The sequence below is a fragment of the Notolabrus celidotus genome, chromosome 4 (assembly GCF_009762535.1).
Source record: "Notolabrus celidotus isolate fNotCel1 chromosome 4, fNotCel1.pri, whole genome shotgun sequence".
NCBI lineage: Eukaryota > Metazoa > Chordata > Actinopteri > Labriformes > Labridae > Notolabrus > Notolabrus celidotus.
Genome location: NC_048275.1, coordinates 35,874,180 through 35,890,484, shown reverse-complemented (window position 1 = coordinate 35,890,484; position 16,305 = coordinate 35,874,180). Strand labels below are relative to the sequence as shown.

The window sequence follows — 16,305 nt, the reverse complement described above, 5'->3', positions numbered from 1 at the left end:
CTTAAAGAAGAAGTATAGGGTGAACTTAAAGAAGAAGTATAGGGTGAACTTAAAGAAGAAGTAAAGGGTGAACTTAAAGAAGAAGTATAGGGTGAACTTAAAGAAGAAGTATAGGGTGAACTTAAAGAAGAAGAAGTATAGGGTGAACTTAAAGAAGAAGTATAGGGTGAACTTAAATAAGAAGTATAGGGTGAACTTAAAGAAGAAGTATAGGGTGAACTTAAAGAAGAAGTATAGGGTGAACTTAAAGAAGAAGTATAGGGTGAACTTAAAGAAGAAGTATAGGGTGAACCTTAAAGAAGAAGTATAGGGTGAACCATTTTCAATCAGTTATCTGATGAACTGGCCACTGGGTGATGTGTAGGCTATTTCTCCATGTGGGTTTACTGTACACAAGTGGTGAATATTTATGTATTACCTGGCACCAGCCCTGATCTGTGATGTTTCATCTAAAAATATAAGATTGTAATTTGACTTTGTACTTTTTTTTTACCCAGGATGTCATACTACCACGGACTGGATCTGGGACAGAAGGTGGGGCGGTCACAGCGGCAAACTGGCCTTTGTTTGAGGCAATGCACAAGGCTCTGGGGCAGAGGGCTTCCATCAGCCCACTGAATATTATTTCAACAGCTGTTGATTCTGCTTCAGAAGGTGAAGATGAACCGGATGAGGTACCTGGTACCTCTGCAGGGCCTTCAAACATATGCAACCTTGGGCCTGAGGCTCGCAAGACGCTGAAAAAAACTAAAAAAAAATTAAAAATGAGGTATTAGAGTATTTAAAAGATTTCAAAGAGAAGCAGGAGAAGAGACAGAAAGAGCTCAATGAGAGGGAGGAAGAGAGAGAAAAAAAAAAGGAGGAGCAGCTGGATGAACTCATCAATATTTAAGCAAAATTAAGTTTTCCAGTTTTCTTTTTTCTTTTATATATTGATATATTGTATGTTGTTTTCATCAGTGGGTTTGTTTTTCATTTCTGTGAAGTTTTCTATGAATTGAATTAATCAATTCCTTTGTTGAAAGATGTAGTCTATATCAAAAAAGTGAATTGCTTCTTCATCTCAGTGCTTGTGGTCATGGAATTGATATTTCCAGCATGACTTTTGAAAAAGTTTTATGAAAGGAGGATTTAGGGGTATAAAACAGATGAATGTTAAAATGTAATTATGGAAGAGAAAACTTTATAATCAGCAAGAAGAACCACAAAAGGCAGTAATGCAGTCATCAATATTTTTATGACTCAAAATCAAATCATTCCAACAAGTTTAACAGAAATGTGTGAAATGTTTTCTAACAAGGTGTAGCTGGTATAAACTAAACACATGACACAGTCACAGAAATTCAAACAACAACGAAACATTACATCCTGGCATAATTTTGATGGAGCAGCGGAGCTGAATGGTGATATTTGGGCGCAAAGTCGGTCCCTCATGCAGGCGCTGCTCCTCTCCTGAGGGTCATTCAGGTAGAGCTGGGGGACCAGGTTCATCAGGTGGCAGCTCTGGTTCCTCCAAGAAGTCGCCATAAGTGAGGCACACGTTATGTAGAAATGCACATGAAAGGGCAACATCGGAGCAGAACTTTGGCTGAACCTTTAGTGCCTTGAATAAAGTCATCATCACCCCAAAAGTCCGCTCAATCACAGACCGGGCCTTTGCATGTTTCCCATTGAAGCGTTGCTTCATTCTTGGATCTCTGTCTCCGCACACCGTCGCCTGTTTCCTTTTCTAGTCTTTGTGAACCCGTTGCGTCTCGTCCTCTCAGTTTGCACCGTCTCTCGCTATGCACCCAGCGTCCTGTTTCGTTCCCGCGTTGGGACTACTGAAAGCTCCTCTTGTATGGTTCTCCTTGTCCCGAAGCCTCTGCCACACCTGCTACTGATTACCTAATTAAAGGTGGAGGTGTGACTCACCAGGGCCAAGTTCAGTGTCTTCTTGACACAGTCAACTGATTAAAACATCTAAAACATAATAAAATCAGATAAGAGAAAACATTACACTAATGCATAAAAACACACAATCCATTAAAGTATTAAAACTAAAACATACATGCAAATACAAATGTAAGTACAAACACACAAAGAATCCTCATTTCTGACCCTGTCACACTAACACTGTTAGAGGAGTTGGTTTGTTCGGTTGGTGGATCTTTTTTTTCACGTGTGGATGTTTTGTGTGGGGTTGTCATGGGTTTCCTTTGTTGTGGGGTTCTGGTGTTGTATAACTTTTATTGAAGAATAAAAATATTGAAATCAATATGCTCCTCTCCTTTTCAGGGGAGTGGGTGGGGCTTGGGACAGGTGAATTTGCAGGGACTGCCCCAGGCTTCTGTGAGACTCTCTTATGGCCCTTTTCCACCGGCCCTACTCTACTCGACTTGACTTGACTCTACTCGGTTTGTCTTCCGTTTCCACGGGCGCGGTACCTCGTGTCAGATACCAGTTTTCCGTACCCGCTCTGATCTGGTTCCATGCGAGCTGAGCCGATACTCAAAGGTGACGTCGACGGACTGCCGGCCACTGATTGGTCAGAGAATGTCGTCACTGAAGAGTCATGAGCACAACGCCCAATCGCGCCCAACACAGGAATCAAACCCACAATTTTTAAAAAACAGCATCAGTACTCTTTTGCTCTTCTTTTACTTTCCTCTCTCACTCGGACTCCGACAAAAAAGGCCACAGACCGAGCAGCAAGTACACTGTTGCCTCCATGTCCTCCATTGTTTGTGATTGTTGTGTTTGTGTAGCGTTCAAAATGACGTGAACGCGGTTTCACACAGCTGTGTTATCACGACCCCGCCCACCGTGAGACGGTACTCGGGCTGGTGGAGAAGGTACCCAAACCGAGTAGAGTCGAGTCGAGTAGAGCCGAGTCGAGTCAAGTGGGGCTGGAACTGTATAGTGGAAAAGGGTCATTAGAACACCAGTCCTGAGGTACTGCCCAGCTGGGGACCCTGAGTTACAGTGACCAGCCTGAACAGGAGGAAAAAAGCTTCTCTTAACCTCGTTGGCAAAGTGAACGGCTCATGCATGAGGCTGGATCATTCCTGACTGTCACAGTGCACAGTTTGTCTAACTAGTCTGAGTAAGAGCACTTATCTCTAACCTCAGATCACAAGTGAAAACTCATCTTCTGCTTGATACCACTTCCTGTTTGTGAGGCTATCTTTGCTTTTAATGCATCTCTTTCTCAGACATATCAAATCTGAATCATTTTTTGACTTCCTTCAATGAGACAAGAGATAAATTGAGGAACCTGGTGGACGTAATATCTTAAAGTGATCACTGTAGACGGGGAAGAAGCAGAGAAACATCAGACACTTGAGCAGGGACTTCATTCAGGTAAGATCTGGACTCTTTAGAATCTTTCAGTAGTCAACAGAGTTAATATTGTGTTTCAGAAACGTCAGTGAAAGAATGAGAAGAGGAACAAAAAGCCATGAAAATGAATGTTACAGTAATGACATTTCTAATGCTTCTATCTTCTTGTTTTATGTGGGATGATGTCCAGTGTGTGATTGTAAAGACAAAAAGTAAAGAATATATATCTATATACATATAAGCTCTGTATATCTAGAATGTTGTTCATAGCCTTTGACTTATTCCTCTCCTCATTATTCATTTTCACATTGTCTGTTCTGTATGTTTGGACCCAACATGAAACTAATGAGGGGGAATTATGGGATGTTTTAAATGTCCAGGCAATGAACAGCTGAGACATGAAGAGAGCTTTGTCTCCCTGCAGGTTAGAGACGTGATATCTGAGGCAGATTACAGTCACTTAGAAATATAGTCAATTATCTTTTAATGAAAAAGCCTTTACTAACCTAAACACACTCAATCAATCAATCAATCAATCAATCAATCAATCAATCAATCAATCAATCAATCAATCAATCAATCAATCAATCAGCCTTTATTTATGCTCGAGAGATCATTGAGCGGCAACCCTCATTTACAATGATACTGAGTCCATTACAGAGGTATTTAAAAACAGAGAACTAGACTTGAAGGTGACAGCTGCTGCACACCAAAGTGTCTGGGCCTGTTCATCACCACCTGGGATTATGTTTCTCAGCACATTAATCAATACATATTTGAAAATGACAATAAACAGTGCAGACACATTATTTTGATGAGGTAAACTAAAAGAGTGCTGTGTTTGTGTACAGTACTATGGAATATTAAAAAGTTGGACTGAAATAGGACTCATCTGAAAAAAGAAACTTGACTTGTCTCAGTGTGAAAAATGTAAGCTGTATATTCTTAGCTCCATGTGGGATTCAAACCCCAGACTCCACCTTTATAGCCCGTGTTATTTGGAACCTTTTATACCTCCTTTTGTATTTGTTTCAAATATTGAACACCAATAATATTTCTAAAGAACATTTTGTGAAGTGCAAAAGGAAAGCCTTGGCCACCAGAACCTTTGAAGTTTAAAGTCCATGAAACTATTCACACTGATCTCAAACTTTTGAATAAACTGAGCACGTTAGATAAAATGCTGTGTTTAGTGACGACCATGTTATTCATGTTACTGCACTAAGCTTTTTACTAACTGTTATTTTTACTGATCTCTAACTTTAGATTACACTGAAGAATGGAAGCAGGCTTCAATAACACCACCTACCAAACAGACTATAACAATGCCAGAAACCTCACAGGACCTCAGGATGACATAGATATGGATTTCATACTCAATGTTGTGACATGCATTGTCATCAGTATCGGCCTTCTTTTGGTGCTCGTGACCATCTATGCTCTTTTCTCTCTGGTATGTACTTTGTGACTTTATTTACTGTCTGTGTCATGTTTCTGTGGAACTGTGTGCTTGTCTGTAGAGGATCTGGATCTGGGTTTGGTACTAGCTTTGATATCAACCCAAAGATGATGTGAGTTTATACACATGCAGAATGCTTCTGCTTGTAGAGGAAGAAACGATTAATCACACTAAACTTGGTCAGTAAGTTTGATTAAAAAAGGTCAAAGGAGTGTTCAATTCTGTCAGTGTTCATGGTCGTCAGAGGATGAAGCCAACCTACTTTTTTATTTCATGACTTTGGACAAAGAAACAGCAAAACATAGTGTATTCCATCAGTTATCAACATTTATGTTTTAAAAAATAGAGCAAAAAAAAGCAATGGAGAAGTGTTACACTTTTGCAAGGAATTTTGTGAATATTTTTTAATCACAGCATAAGAGGCTGATAGGTCTGTAGGAGGAGCAGTCATGTGGGTTTTTATCCTTTTTTAGCAATACTGATATAGTTGCTTGTGTGAGGGTTGGTGGAAGATTGCCAGTCTTTAGTGTCTCATCACACATTACTTTGAGGACAGCTACTAGTCGGGAGAGAAAGTCTTATAAAACTCTACTGGGAAACCGTCTGGTCCCAGTGCCCGTCCAGTCTGCATGGAGTGAATTGCAGTTTGTATTTCACTGGTTGTAAGTGGTTCTTCCGGTGAGGACTGGGACTCTGAACTGAGATTGGGGATATCTACTGTTTCCAAAAAGGACTGTATTTTATGTATATGTTTTTGTGTCTGTGACATATAAATCTGAATAGTATTTCTTGAATTGACTGTTAATTAAATGACGGTCACAGGTAGTGGTAGTTGGTCCTATGTTTATCTCTGTTATTTGGGAGTCACTGTATTTTTGTCTGAGTTGATGAGTGAGCATCCTGCCTGATCTATCTCCATGTTCGTAGAAATTCTGTTTGGTTTAAAGTAAATTCTTCTCCGCCTGATGAGTGGAAAGGTTGTTAAATTCCATTTGGAGTGGGAGATGCAGAATACTTTCTATCCAGATCAATTATTGATTTTTCTATTTCTGAAAGACGTTTATTGTGCTGTTTATTCATGTGAGCTGTATATGAAATGATCTGTCCTCTAATGTAGGCTTTTAAAGTTTCCCACAGTGTATGGCGTGATATGTCTGGGAAGTCATTTATGTCGAGGAAAAGATCGATTTGCTGATTGATAATTTTTTTAAATTGAGTACATAATAGAAGGGACGGATCAAGTCGCCATGACCGCCGAGGATGTACATTATCAGGAAAGTGTATGTCCAGTTGCACTGGAGAGTGGTCTGATATAACAATACAGTTGTAATGTGAAAAAGTGACCGATGGAAAAAGGTTGCCATTGACTATGAAATAATCTATTCTAGAATAACTTTTGTGAACCGGTGAGAAGAATGTGAATTGTTTTGTAGTAGGATTTAGTTTCCTCCATGGATCCACAAGACCATATGACTCCATAAAAGACGTAAAAACGGCCCCTGCTTTAAATAACTGGCTGACGGGTTTGGGATTGGACCTGTCTAGTTGTGGGTTGAGTACACAATTGAGGTCTCCAGCTATGATAAGTTGATGAGTGTGGACATCGGGAAGAGAAGCTATTAGCTTAGTAAAAAATTGCGGGTCATCCCAGTTGGGACCATAAATGTTCACTAGGATAACTGGGGTATTGCACAACTTGCAGACTAATATTATGTATCGGCCATTAGGGTCTTGAATACATTTGGCTTCATCAAACTGGACACCCTTTTTAAAAAGAATCACTACACCCGTCGAATTATGGTTAAAATTTGAGTGGAAGACCTGCCCAATCCAGTTATTCCTCAGTCTTGTGTGATGATTAGTCTTTAAATGCATCTCTTGTAGAAAAATTACATCTGGATTGAATGATTTAAGATGTGAGAAGATTTTATTGCATTTGACCGCACTGCCCATACCTCTAATGTTCCAGGTAATGAAACCTATGGAGCCAGGAGCTCTGAGTGTCTGTCTTTGTGCAAACTAGATCTATATAAGGAGCCATGCCTTAGTCGAACATTGAAGGAAAATGACTCTCCTTAAACTAGTATTCCTCAAATGAACAAATTTTAACCAACTGCTATAAAATATTGTGAACATAACTGTTGCAGCATGTGACCACCATATGGTTGAGAAAACAAATAAATAACAATAAAATAAAAATAATAATACTTATAAAAAAATAAAAACACCTCTATTCCAGCTAGAAGAGTTATACGTGATACTATTGTTAAATTTCTTTTTTTACAGTTTGGTTTGTTCTCTTTTGAACTGTTACTGTAGCGTGTGACTTATGTTAAATAAAAATAGAAAATAATAAAATAGAATAAAAAAGAAGAAGAATAGATAATAATAATGAATAAATAAATACAAATAAAACAACAACAACAACAACTGGTAAGTGGAATATTATTGACCTTTAAGTCCACTCTTTAACGAGGCGCTGGAAGAATTGTTAATGGTAGGTTCCAGCTACATTGGTAGCAAATGTTATTTTACATCGTTTACATCTCTGAACGTGACTGACTGCTCAGTTCTACACAAACTGGCGTTAAACTTCACCTCATGGCTTGGAACTCTTACAGGTGAATAACATTTAGGCCAACATATTACCTCAGTCCCTTGCTTGTAGGTGTCTGGCTATGTACTCCTTTGCTTCAGCAGGATTATCGAATGATCTCTGTTCTTCGTTGGGGGACGTGATTTTCAGTGTTGCGGAGAAAAGGAGAGGGATCTCATTGTTGAAAGGTATCAGTCAGGAGAAAGGTACAAACATGTTCCAAGGCATTAGATATACCATGGACCACAGTGAAGACCGTCATCATCAAGTGGAGAAAATATGGAACAACAGTGACATTACCAAGAACTGGACATCCCTCCAAAACTGATGAAAAGACCAGAAGAAAACTGGTCAGGGAGGCTTCCAAGAGGCCTACAGCAACATTAAAGGAGCTGCAGGGATTTCTGACCAGTACTGGCTGTGTACTACATGTGACAACATCTCTCCTATTGTTCATATGTTTCTGCTATGGGTAGGGGGAGAGACGGGAACCTTTTCTTATGAAGAAAAACATCCAAGCCCGGCAAAATGTTTCAAAAACATACATGAAGTCTCCCAAAAACATCAAATGTTTTATGGTCTGATCAAACCATGGTTTAACTTTTTTGGCCATAATTCCAAAAGGTATGTTTGTCATAAAAACAACACTGTACATCACATAAAGAACACCAGACCCACAGAGAAGCATGGTGGGGGCAGCATCATGCTTTGAGGCTGTTTTTCTTCAGCTGGAACCAGGGCCTTAGTCAAAGTGGAGGGAAGTATGAACAGTTACAAACACCAGTCAGTTTAACACAAAACCTCCAGGCCTCTGTTAGAAAGATGAAGATGAAGAGGAATTTCACCTTTCAACACGACAACAAACCAAAGCATACATCCAAATCATCAAAAGCATGGCTTCACCAGAAGAACATTCAAGTTTTGGAATGGCCCAGCCAGAGTCCAGACCTGAATCCAGTTGAATATCTGTGGGGTGGTCTGAAGAGGGAAGTGCACAGGAGATGCCCTCACTATCTGATGGATTTGGAGCTTTTCTGTAAAGAAGAATGGGCAAATATCACCACATCAAGATGTGCCATGCTAATAGACTCCTACAAAAAACACTGCTGTAATAAAATCAAAAGGTGCTTCAAACAATTATGAGTTAAAGGGTGTGTACACTTATGTAACCACATTATTTTAGTTTATTATTTTGTATTCTTCCCCCTAAAATATCTTCATTTTTTCAGTTGAATTGTTCATGTTATAGGTCAAATTAAAGGTGGAAAAAGCTCTGACATGATTTATCTTGGTCTCATGTTTTTACATCACAAAACCTGACATTTTGACAGGGGTGTGTAGACTTTTGATATCCACTGTATATTGTTAGTTCAATGTAATTTATAGTTCACATAATTCATCTTCTCCATTAGTTTCAGGATAGTCCCTGACATGTGTGTAAAGTTAGAGATGTAGAACTTCTGAATGCAAACATGACACAACCCACCCTTCAGCCTTGTGCTCCTGTTTGACTGGGTCAGAGTGGCCCCCCCATGAGAGCATGAAACACAGGTCAAAGTCTGAATACAGTGAAATGCCAAGATGTCATGAGAGTCATAGTTTGATGAATCATGTCTGTTACTGCAGAGAGTGATGTTTACTTCTACCTCTATTCTTCTGCAGGTACGCCAGGGTCAAGTTGCTCCAATATACGTCATCAACCTTCTCATTTCAGACATCGTTCAGCTCTGCTGCATGATCGTACTGGTGTCAAATCCTGAGACTCCCATGACTCTGTATGTCTACTTCAGTGGTCTGTTGTCGAGTGTTGGCTTCATGGTGTGCATCTCACTGGAAAGGTAAGGTCTGTTTAAAGTTGTGTGTAGTGCTACAGTTAGGGCCGTAACTACCATTGAGGACACCGAGATCATGTCCTCGGTATTTTTTCTCAAGTGACAAAAAGATGGCGATATAACTGACTGCAAATATACTTTGTGTAGGACATCATTTGCGCCTTTAATCACCATGCGGTAGATCATCCTCTAGTAACTCTAGGATCTTTTCTCATCGCAGTGGTTTGTGGGTGGACTGCCTCAAAAATCCGTTAGATTTGTACCGATTTGTACAAATTTCTGATGTACAGACTGCTACAACAGCCAAGGTAACGCAATAAAAGTTCCCGGTTACATTTAACATTATTCCCAACGGGACAGGAAGAGGATGATAGGGGGATAAAAATAAGAAAAGTGATGAGTGAGAAGTCAAGTGCTGCCCACAGTTCCCCACCCAGGACAGGATTATCCTTGTACCATATACTGTACACACACACACACACACACACACACACACACACACACAATGATGTTAAACAAACCATACTGTCCTCATCCAGTTCAAACAATGTAATGACCATAGAGGTTTTCTGTAGCAATCATAATGAAACTTATATAGCCTAAATTTAACATCATACCAACTGAAAGAGTAATAGGATCATTGTATAACCTAAATTTTACTTTTACTCTTGTGCTGTTTTGTCACTATTTATTATTTGAATGATTTAAATGTGTCTCAATATTGATATGAAGGAGGTGTATTTATTTAACTTCATGATCCTCCTTACAATTTAGCAGGAGAGTGAGGACAGACAGGGACAGACAGTGGATGAAGGAACGGAAAGAGAACAGTGTGGAGGCAGAAGAGTTGATAACGCAGATCAACAGCAGAGAGACACAGAAAAGGAGGCTGAGGGAAAGAGTAAAGCAGACTCACAGGGACAAGAGAGGGAGAGCTGCACTGAGGCAGACAAAGATGGAAGAGAGATGACAGAAGAGGGGAGAGTCTGTCTACATGAATTGGATCCAGTGCAGCCTTCTGAACAACAAGTGGATTCATCAAAGCCACAGTTACCACCAAAGGAAGTTTCAGAGGCTGTTACGATACAGCAATAAATGGGAGGATAAATATCCATGGTTGAGGTGTTCACTGTCAGAAGTTAGTGCATACTGTGCCATCTGTAACAAATTTTGACCTTGATATTTGTCAAATCCTGGTTACGGCCCTGGCTAAAGTGTCTGATAATCATGTTTCTGAATGTTCCTGCACCTCCTCAAAGACCGTGTGTCCCTCTGGTTTTGCAGGTACCTGGTCATCGTGCACCCACTGTGGTACCGATTCAAACGAACCATCAAGATCTCTGTGGCGGTCTGTGCCGTGGTCTGGGCCTTACCTCCTGTTTATTACCTTATTGTGCTTCCCTGGGTTCCTGTTATAGGTTCATGTATAGTACTCTCTATTGTCCTCATCATTCCCATCCCACTGTTCATCTTCTTCCTGGTCAGGACCCTCAGAGCCCTCTCTTCCTCCGTCTCGGTCCACTCTGATGAAAAACGACGAATAGTTGGACTTTTGGTGGTGGTGCTGCTCATTTACACGCTGCTGTTCCTACCCGGCATCATTATCTTACTGTTATTGATGGCTGGCTTTAAGTCTTTTATCCTTCTCTTAATGTCCATTATGTTACTTACTCTGAGTCCTCTGGCAGACATGCTTCTGTATATCTTCATCAGAAAGCAGATCATGGGAACTGTCTGACCTCTTTGTGTTGTTGCATAAAGGAGAGCAATGATCCCACCACATCAGCAGTGGATGTTGACGACATTTAGACAGAAAGCTTTAAGGAGGCAGAGAGAGAGAAGAGAAAACAGAGCAAATGTACTCCATAATCAGAGTATATCCAAATGCATGAATAAGGACCATGTTTGTCATGTTGTTAATCATCTTTGAAAGCATGAAAACTAGCTTCACACACTTGTGGATCTTTAATAATTATATCTTTTACTTCTGCAGCAACCAGAACTTAGCTTCATGACTCCTCCCACTCCATGAGTCAATTAACAGACGCAGTGATACAGCTGCTAGGCAATTGTGATTACTACTGATAGTTAGCATAAGAAAAGCGCTAGGCTAACGTAACTTTCCATCTCTATCCAATTCAGCTTGAGAAGGCATTTGACAGAGTAGAGTGAGGGTTTCTGATAAAGGTCTGGAAAAATCTGGTTTTGGGGAAGAATTAATCAAATGGGTTAAGTGGTCTACACAGGGCCGAGAGCATCAGTGCTCACCAACGGACAAACGTCCCCCTTTCTTCAACTCATACGCTTCCATCTTCAAATGTTCTTCATGGCACAGAAATAAATCACATGATGAATTATGTGTAAATGTGTGTTTTCTTTCAAGTGCAGACACAAAAGTGAAATAAACCCAGTAACCTCTCACTAAACTACACATGGACTGTGCAGAGGCTACTTATATAAAGCTAAAGCTCTGTGAACTCTGCAGGACTGAAACAGAGCAGAAACACAAGAACTCTTAAAGTTTGCATGTTTAAATAAATAGATTTATCATGATGTGAAAATGTGCTTGATGAACACTGAGACTTCAAAAGACAGAAAAGAGGACACAGACTACATCAAAATGATGAAATGGTGCAAAAAGGCAAAGATTGGTGCTAAAACTGTTGTTTACTGCTCAAAGTAGTCTTAAAAACAACATGAAAAAGAATCGTGATAAAATCCAGATCGTGAAAAGATGATATTTTCCCACATCGCCCCTAATGGAGAACATTTTCCTGAAGAAGAAGTTAGAGTTAGCTAATGTTTACCCGGCTCGTAACACTGCAGCCCAGAGAACTGAAGACATATCATCAGGTATCCAGAACATTTAGGGACAGGAGGTTTTATTTCATAAGCCTGAGATGATCGCACATATCTGACACTACCTAGTTACTGATTAAAAACACATTGTTAAAAGATAGAGTATTCATGTGTTACTTTAATGTTTCAGGTGAATAATGTCAGCAGGCGCTGCTGGCCCTTGGGTCTTTTCTCAAACTCAACTGTGACCCTCCTTGGAAACAGTTTGGACAGCCCTGGTCAAGGGGAACGACACAGGGGCCCCTCTCACCCTTATGGTTTACCTACTCTCTAGAGCCCCTTGTAAAAGTCCTAAGGGCCCAACAAGAAATAAAGGTGTGAAGGCAGGCGGCACAGAACGTAAACTATCTTTGTATGCTGATGATATTCTCTAGCTGTCCTCAGATCAAACTCTGTCACTCCCTGTTCTTCTGGACACAATCCAAAAGATCTCACAGTTATCAGGCTGTAAAATAAATGGTCACAAGTCTTTGGTTATGTAAAAAACTAAAGAAATACAAATCACAACAAATTGACATGGAAGCAAAATCATTCAAATTGAACTAATGCTAACAAAATGACATTAATAAAAGGGTAGGACTCTTGAGGTTGGGAGTGTGTTACATAAGGTCCTGCAAGTCAATCCGGGACCAGAACTAGTTCAAGCTCAACTTTTTCTGAAGTGCCAAACTTCTTAGGAGGCAAGGGCGTCACCAGACCCCCTTTACTGGGGCATGTGCCTCAGTATAAATGAGCTGTGCCTCAGTATCAGGGGCGGACTGGCCATCAGGAGTACCGGGGAGTTTTCCCGGTGGGCCGGAGTAAAAAAGAAAAGAAAAGACTTTAGGCGCAGTTGTTAATGTGTTGCATCCACCGCAGTGTTTCCCATACATTCATTAATTTGCTACCCCCTCCCCTCCCCCGCTCGGAGATCATCACTGTGTTCCGAGCAGCAGGTGAACTGCACACAGGCAGCTTTCCCTCGGGTGCGGGACGGGGACAGCAAAGTTTGCGCTCTGGTTTTGATTTTGCTGCTGCAGAGAATGAGGATCAAGTTGCTGGAGGAGGAGAGACTGAGGTGCATGAGTGGTCGAGGCAAAGTGAAAGTGAGACTGACTGGAGAGACGGCCCCAAGATGACAGACATGAAGATGACGAGGGAGCAGTTTCAACAGAAACAGATGACATTAGTCTAGGGGCAAGAGCAAAAACCAGCGTCCACAAAGAAAGAGGGGACATGAGTGACTTGGGGGGAAAGCATGATGGTCCTAAACAAGTTAAGTCCCACTATCCCCAGCACTGCTTTGGGTTAAAAAAAAACAATCATTTAATTCACAATGGTTTGAAAGCTTTCCCTGGTTCTAATATTCTGTAAATAGAGATGCAGCTTTGTAAACACATGAAACATGACACATTCGTGAGCACTGGTTTCACTAACCTTAGAGAGCCAGATTAACACCTGCCCATAAAATGTGTGTGTGTGTGTGTGTGTGTGTGTGTGTGTGTGTGTGTGTGTGTGTGTGTGTGTGTGTGTGTGTGTGTGTGTGTGTGTGTGTGTAAGGGGATATAGTATAGGGGGCCTATGCCCCAGTAGGGCTTTATGCCTTGCAACGCCCCTGTTAGGAGGGCCAGACTTCAAAAACGGAGAGCCAAAACAGAAGTCTGAGTGATAGCAGGCCACAACAACCAGGGCCTCCCTGTCCAACAGTCATGCAGCGCAGCCTTGGAGCATCAGATGAAGGTGCGCAAAGGCCGCTGCTCAAACGAGGGAACACATGACCAGACCCAAACAAGCCTCCGGCTGAGGGAACCGCTTCCTATTGCTAACTCAGTGAGCTGCACTGCAAATAATTTGTCACACTTGTCAAGATTTGAATTCTTAGATTGAGACATGTTAGATGAATGACCTTGTTTTTAGAGTTATTTACTTGTTTGTAATCTTTGTATGTATGGTTGAATCTTAAATTGATTATGAACATGTCTTTTTGTCTCAGTTAGTCTGGGAATCTTAAATTGAGTGAATGACTGTTAAAATAAGCTACATTGGTTGTCTCACCTAAAGTCTCATCAAAATAAAACTTGTTCCAAGATTGAGTAACAAATTCAAGTTGATTTAAGAATAACACATACGGCATCTCTTCAAGACACAGTTCAGCTTGTATCTTATTGATTGCTCATTTTTCTGCAGTGCTAAATGGTAATATATTTGTTTTGGTTTGGCTCTAAAGACTGTGTTTGAGCCATATTTGTATCAATGTTGTGTCTGTGGACTGTTTCATTTTGTTTGATGCACTTACTTGTGTTCACACTAGGTGGTGGGTGTTGTCAAGTAGGGTGCAGAAGGCATAAAGAGAAGAAGACCCAATTAGTGGCAGGTGAGCTGCCTACCGGGTTAGCAAACACTTTTTGACTGTCGTCGTTATTGTCTTTGTGTGTACGTTACCCTGTTAATTATTCTGCAGGTTATATTGGATGTAAGTGCAGCTTGGTTGGCAGAGCATAATTGTGTGTCGATGTAAATAAACCCGTTTGATGTCAATGCACAGAGTTTGGACCGTCATTCATTCATTCTGTCGAGGAGGACAGGGGTCAACTGAGTCCCAGAAAAGCAGCCCCTCTGTGGCTTAGAGGGTTTTGTTTTGATTGGTGAAATCAAGCCACTATAGACTGTTTGAAATGTCTTGAAGTAGCATCAACCCTGAGCCACTATTAATAATGTTCTTGATGTTATATGTTGTTAATCCTGACGTTTATTAAAGGTTGCCAGTAATCCAGCTTGCTCTTGTGGTTTCTGTAGAAACATTTCAGAGGTATATTCTAAGAATAAGAACTGGTTTAAAGATTTTAGTTTTAGTTTAAGATGGATTAGGGTTTATTTCAGATGAGCCAGCTTATATCAAGAAACAGTGTAATCATATTTTTCTAATAGTGAGTCATTTTTTACTTAAATTGGTGTTGTTTTTCTTGTCCCCAGGCCTTCATTTGCTCAAATTAAATATACAAAGTAAATAAATGAGATTTTCTTTGTTTATATTCAGTATATTTGACTTACAACTGTGCTGTAGGAAGTTTGTTTTCAAGTAGTTTGAGCTAAAAGTCAGCATATTCTACTTACTTCAACCCTTTCTAATACTTTCAGAGCCTGCTTATTTCTAGATTTAACAATCTCATTTTAAGATTTCTTATCAAGTAAAATGAACTTGCTGCATGGACAGATCATTTCACTAGTTTTAAGAAATGTTCACCTTGAATTCAGTTTTTTCATCCTATATTTGAGCTACCCTTTTTTGCAGTGTGAGCTGTGGAGGGTAGCATGCGCCACAATGGCTAAAATCATGCCGAATGATGTCTTCTGCCACGCCAACCAATTTCCCCCCTGCGCCAGGCTGTAGCCACGAGGCAGGTGAGGGGACAAAGGACACCAAGAGTGAGGCCCGGGTATGAAGCGGTTGACGGGCCACACCCAGGAGAGATTGAGTTGGATGGTGGCGCTGGCATTCAGGGTGTGGGTTGAGTCACTGTGGCTAATCTGGTGGGGGGCATGACAGAGGTGGCCACAGGAGACTGTTGACCAAGAGCCAGCAAGTCATACTCAAATAAGCACTCCTCCTCAAAGGGTGACTGTTCCACAGACAGGGAGTTATGGGAAGGGGCACGACCGGGGTAGTCTACTCCAACCACAGCCTTCAACTTGGTACGATGGACCTGTCTTACCTTGGTCTGGTCATCTACTGGCCCGATTGTGTACACAGAGCCACCTTGGCTAGGTGCCCTCAACACTTGATACTTCACAGAACTCCACCAATCCCGGGTCTTGTGGGGCCCCCTTTGCACTAAAGTCACGCAAGAATACAGATCTTCTCTCTCCTCCTCTGCTGCAGAAACCTTCATACACGCCTTCATAACCTCCAGATTGGACTATTGCAACAGCATTCGTTACGGCCTTCCCTCCACTGACCTCAGAGAACTACAACATGTCCAGATCTCAGCTGCCTGGTTACTAACCCACTCCTGCTCCAGAGCTCACATCACACCCATCCTTCAGCACCTCCACTGGCTCCCCATACAGCACCGAATCCACTTCAAGATCCTGCTCAAGCCCTCAATAACCTCGCCCCCTCATACCTGACCGACCTCCTCAACACTCAAAACAAGTGAAACACTCCAACATAAAAACTGCTTAGTGAGGAAAAACGATCTGATCAGGCAAAACATAATCAACTTTCACCTTATCTGAGATATTCAATCTTACTTAGATTT

The 16,305-nt window shown here is 41.0% G+C and overlaps 1 protein-coding gene across 1 annotated transcript; it reads left to right on the top strand.

Annotated features, from left to right (window-relative positions):
• Positions 1-4,684: 4,684 nt before the first annotated feature.
• Positions 4,685-11,258, top strand: LOC117811865 (proteinase-activated receptor 2-like). Its single transcript, XM_034682352.1, is given in 4 exon segments — positions 4,685-4,774; positions 9,039-9,214; positions 10,493-10,932; positions 10,935-11,258. Coding segments are annotated over 4 exon segments (789 nt in total). The 3' UTR covers positions 11,018-11,258.
• The last annotated feature ends 5,047 nt before the right edge of the window (positions 11,259-16,305 follow it).